We start from the raw sequence: 4,824 nt of genomic DNA on the forward strand, positions 1-4,824 counted from the left end.
ATGTGAATCTTTATACCACGAGTAGTTAAGTTTCCTTAGATTAGACCTTTGTAGATGAATATCTTGAATTTCATGCAATTGATACCTATTATTATTCAATATATTTTGTTCTTAATGCTTTAAATTTAAATTTATTATTTCGCATATAACACTTCTAGACATAATGTTAGATATTGGTATGATAATCCTGGATATCTTCAAGAATCGTGTTCGTTCACTTTCCGAACAAAGTATTTCGACCCTATTCTTGTCTGGGTTCACGAAATCTTTGCGGGGATAATTCTCGAAGAACAATTTGTTTCTGACAATGGAGAACAGATCAGAATGTAGAGGAAGTATGTTTTTCGTCTTCGAAACCGAGGCCAAATGACTCCTTATATAGGAGATCAACAATAGAAACCGAAATGACACACATGTTCGGTAAAAACAGTTATGTTGGTTGGGAAACGACGCACCTGTTCGGTAAAACGGTTATGTCGGTTGGGAAAGGGTGCAACTATTCAAACGAAAATTTCGTTCGGGGACGCTGCCCCGCACCCCACCCGCTGACCTGGCTGCGGGACCCCAGCCAGGGGCGCTGCCCCTTGGACCCCGGCAGGGCGTTGCCCCGCACCCCGCCAGGGGCCCTGCCCCTTGGAACGCCGTTTCTATTATTCGTATTCAATTGCACGTTTGGCTCTACGAGCGTGCACTCCGCACTACCCTAATTCGTTTCAAGCTTAACGCATAATTGCATCGGTCTACAGTAAATCACATTATTACCAAAATACATTGATGATACTAAAATCACCAACACATAAGACGTTATTTGATTTATAACAATTTTTTAAAGGAATGATAAAATCTTCTTCTATTACAAATTCACCTAAAACATTATAAAATTGTGATAGAAGAAGCGAGTTGCACGCCAAAAAATTAAACATTATTTTAATTTAATTCATTGTAATAATAGAGATTCATTTTAGTCATCAAACAAAATTACTAAAACAACATACATATAAGATTAAAAAAATCTAATCGTTTTTAATCAATATTGTAGAATTAAAATAATTTTTAATTTGATCTCTGTCAAATTATATCTTATAACAGTTACACAATTTAAATAAAATAATAATAATTAAATAAAAATTTATCACTTTAACTGTTACACAATTTAAATAAAATATTAATTATTAAATAGAAATGAGATCCATGCACTGAATTGGCGGACCTATTCCCAGATTTTTATATGGTGATGTAAGTTAATTAATTGAAACAGTATTATCTCAAAGGCAAACTTTTGGAATTTATGTGCAGTTTTCAACACAAAAACAATTTCATATAGTTCATGTAATATATAATTTTGCATAAGCTGAAAATCCAATTACGACATCGCGACAAAAGTTTTAAACAACTTATCTTTTTCAAACATATTGTATCAATTTGATATGGATACTATAGCACATAAAAAAATATATCTTTTATATGGATACACTATATATAGTTTTATTATTATTAGATTAATTAATAAAAGAAAAAAATTTACCACCTACACCATGTCACTTTTCTCCCGCTTACAATTTTTCTTCCTCTTACTTTTTTATCTCAAAGTAAATTTTTTTCTCAAACTCGACCACCTCTCATATTTGTCTCTTGCTCTCATATTTGCTAATCCAATATTCCCTCTTTTTTTCTTCAATATTTTCACTTGACTTGGTTACATACGTGGTTGATTGAAAATCAAAGATAAAGTGAGTATTTCAAATTTCTCTCATTTTTTTTTTTGTTAGTTGAACCCTAAAACCTCAATTTATTAAAAATATCAATTTTTTTAATTTCTCATAAATTATTTTCTTTATAATCAATTTTTTTAATTTCTCATAAATTGTTCTTTTTATAGGATGAAGAAATTATTTTCTATACTTTTTAGAGACAAAGCTACTTCTTCGACTAATCTAGAAGTATTGGAAGCTTAACATCCATGTGTAGCCACACCAATATATAATATTTAGATTTGCTCCTGTGCACGATGCAAATTTAAAATTATAATAGAAAATAACTTCTCTACCATCACAAAAAATTGGACAGTATATCTTTAACCAATTACAAGATTCAATTAAATTTTAACACATTAAAATAATTATAAAATAATATAATTATTTATTGTTTTCAAGATATTTTACAAAATAATTTATTTAATCTTTTAAATTGAGTATATAAGAATTCGCTGATTGTTCTGACCTCAATGATACACTTACCAAAGTTCAATCAATAAACATAACTAAACCTTGTCATATTTAAAACATCAAAAATAATAACTCATCACTTATATTATTGTATTGTATCGTATCTGTGTTCATACTACACATATCCAAACTTCTAGAAGATAAGTAGATAACATACCACAACAATAATAAAAGGACACCTTGCAAAAGTCATAGTTTTCCTTATATACATACCTGTTTATACATATCTTTCCATTAAGTCACGAGTCATACATTCATGATCACACATATACATGAACATGGCTATGGCCCAACCCCATAATGAACAAAAAAATATCAAATAACAACAACAACTTAAAGATACACACACGATACTCCTGAGTGGGACAAACCAAAAACAAACCAACGTAGGAAAATTGAAGTGTTCCAAAATCCAAATGGAGAACTATTCATACCAATCATACCCAGATTCAGGAGAATCTTCCCCTCGTTCCAGAGAAATCGACTTCGAAAACCCACCCACACCAATACCATGGGAAGAACAACAACAACATCAACAACAACAGCACCAACAACAAAGTAGTAACAACTACAAAGCCAAGTTCATGTGCAGCTACGGTGGCAAGATCCAACCACGAACACACGACAACCAACTCTCTTACGTCGGTGGCGAAACCAAAATCCTAGCCGTTGATCGCACCATCAAATTCTCATCAATGATCTCTAAACTCTGTTCTCTCATCGAAGCACCTGATGTTTCTTTCAAGTACCAACTACCTGGCGAGGATCTCGATGCTCTTATTTCTGTTACAAACGACGATGATCTCGACCACATGATGCATGAATACGATCGTCTCTACCGTGCTTCCGCTAGACCCGCACGTATGCGATTATTCCTCTTTGTTAACGATTCTGATTCTGTTTCAAATAGTTCTAATTCTAATTCTAACCCACCCGACCCGGTTAAAGGTTCTAATGTTGATTATCTGTTTGGAATTGAAAAGGTCGCTCTTGCTCCACCCGTTGTTGCTCCGGTTCCGGCACGGGTGCCGGAACCGGTTTCTGCACCGCCTGAGTATGTTCTTCGACCCGGTTTGAATTTGAATCCATCTGATCGGGTTATTGGTTCGGATCCGGGTTTGGATATTCAGAGGCAGTTACAGCGGATGCAGATAGCGGAGAATGAACAGAATGCGTATCGGAGAAAAAGTGAAGAGAACCACCTCGTCGGAAATTATCCTCCCGGAGATTATTACGTTCAGAAAACTACGCCTGAGAAATTTCCGATGACGAACTTCACACCACCACCACCACCACCGCAGCAGCAGCATCACACTGGTTACTGGCAGGAGAAGCCAGTTTCCGGCGAGGCTTATCCACCGGTTGCTCCTGGAGGAGGTGACCAGCCTCAGCCGGTTTATATGGTACCAGCGCCGGGGAATTACTATCATGCGCCGGTGATGCGTCCGCCGGTGAGTCAAGGATACTACGCGGTGCAACGAATGTCATCTGAGGGTTACCGTGAAGCGCAGGTTTACGGCGGAGCTCCACCCTCCAAAGCGCCACCGGGAGTGTCGGCGACATATGCAGCGGCGCAACCGGTTAAAGGTCCGGCGTATGCGGAAGGTGTTAGTGTGGTTCGATCAACTGGATTACCGGATAATACACCAGGTTCAAATTCGTACGCACAGGTGGCGTATGATAGTGCCAGTGGTAGACAAGTTTATTATAATACGCCGGGTGGTGTAGTACACCCGCCGCCGTATCAAGGAGTTGCTGCACCCGTCACCACTGACGTTAAAGTGATGAGCAAGATTTCTCAAGGTTCAGTGTGATTAAAATCCAACTTAAGATTATAATTAGTTAATTACTATTATTGCATGTTATGTTATCATTGTTGTAAACCATGTAGATTGTGCTATACTATGTTTGTGTTTAAATTTACCTTTATGTCTACTAATTCATGTTTTGTTTGTTCTGTTTTTAGAATTATGCTTAATTAATCTTGCATGTTTTGTTTTTATCTCTACATGTTGAAGCGTCTTATAATTTAGGACGAATAAAGAATTAACATATGTTTGGATACACGTCCAAATTCCAATTCGTACCCGAAGTGTAGTTTCTGAATCAGACGCATATTTGTTGGTTTTTCACTGCGGAGACATGCCATTAAAAATAGATAGTTTTGGGTTTAACCTTTTTGTTTCCCATGTAGTGTACCAGCGTGTGACAAGTGCGCATGGTTTAGTTAACTGTTGCATTCAAGATCATAATGATTTGATTATGTTAGAAAAACAGTGACATCAAAGATTAACAGGTGGAATTTTCGAATAGGAAGTTTGCGTTTACTCAATTATTTATGGAGTATCAAACAACCATCATTGCCCCCACCATATTTTGCTTTGAATTTAAGTAGAAGTCTCTTTCATCACAATTTTGTTTGAAGCTTTTATTATGGCTTCACACTAGTATATAAACATGCTGTTATTTTTATGACGTACTTTGAGGTAGCGTGGCTCCATTCTGCGTTGGAAAAGTGTAGGTCTTGTTGTTTTATTTTGACTATTTTGTTTTATATGATATCTCTTATTTATACTTTTTTTTATTGTTATTTTGTTAT

At 35.8% G+C, this 4,824-nt stretch overlaps 1 protein-coding gene across 1 annotated transcript; it reads left to right on the forward strand.

The window, feature by feature from the left end:
* Positions 1-2,425: 2,425 nt before the first annotated feature.
* LOC131645053 (leucine-rich repeat extensin-like protein 2) lies at positions 2,426-4,193 on the forward strand. The gene has a single exon (XM_058915709.1). The coding sequence runs from the start codon at positions 2,642-2,644 to the stop codon at positions 4,037-4,039; it is 1,398 nt and encodes a 465-aa protein (XP_058771692.1). The 5' UTR covers positions 2,426-2,641; the 3' UTR covers positions 4,040-4,193.
* The last annotated feature ends 631 nt before the right edge of the window (positions 4,194-4,824 follow it).

The sequence above is a fragment of the Vicia villosa genome, linkage group LG1 (assembly GCF_029867415.1).
Source record: "Vicia villosa cultivar HV-30 ecotype Madison, WI linkage group LG1, Vvil1.0, whole genome shotgun sequence".
Lineage (NCBI taxonomy): Eukaryota > Viridiplantae > Streptophyta > Magnoliopsida > Fabales > Fabaceae > Vicia > Vicia villosa.

Bases quoted from the DNA above. Each gene is read 5' to 3' on its own strand.
- LOC131645053 (XM_058915709.1), top strand. From the start codon at position 2,642: ATGGAGAACTATTCATACCAATCATACCCAGATTCAGGAGAATCTTCC.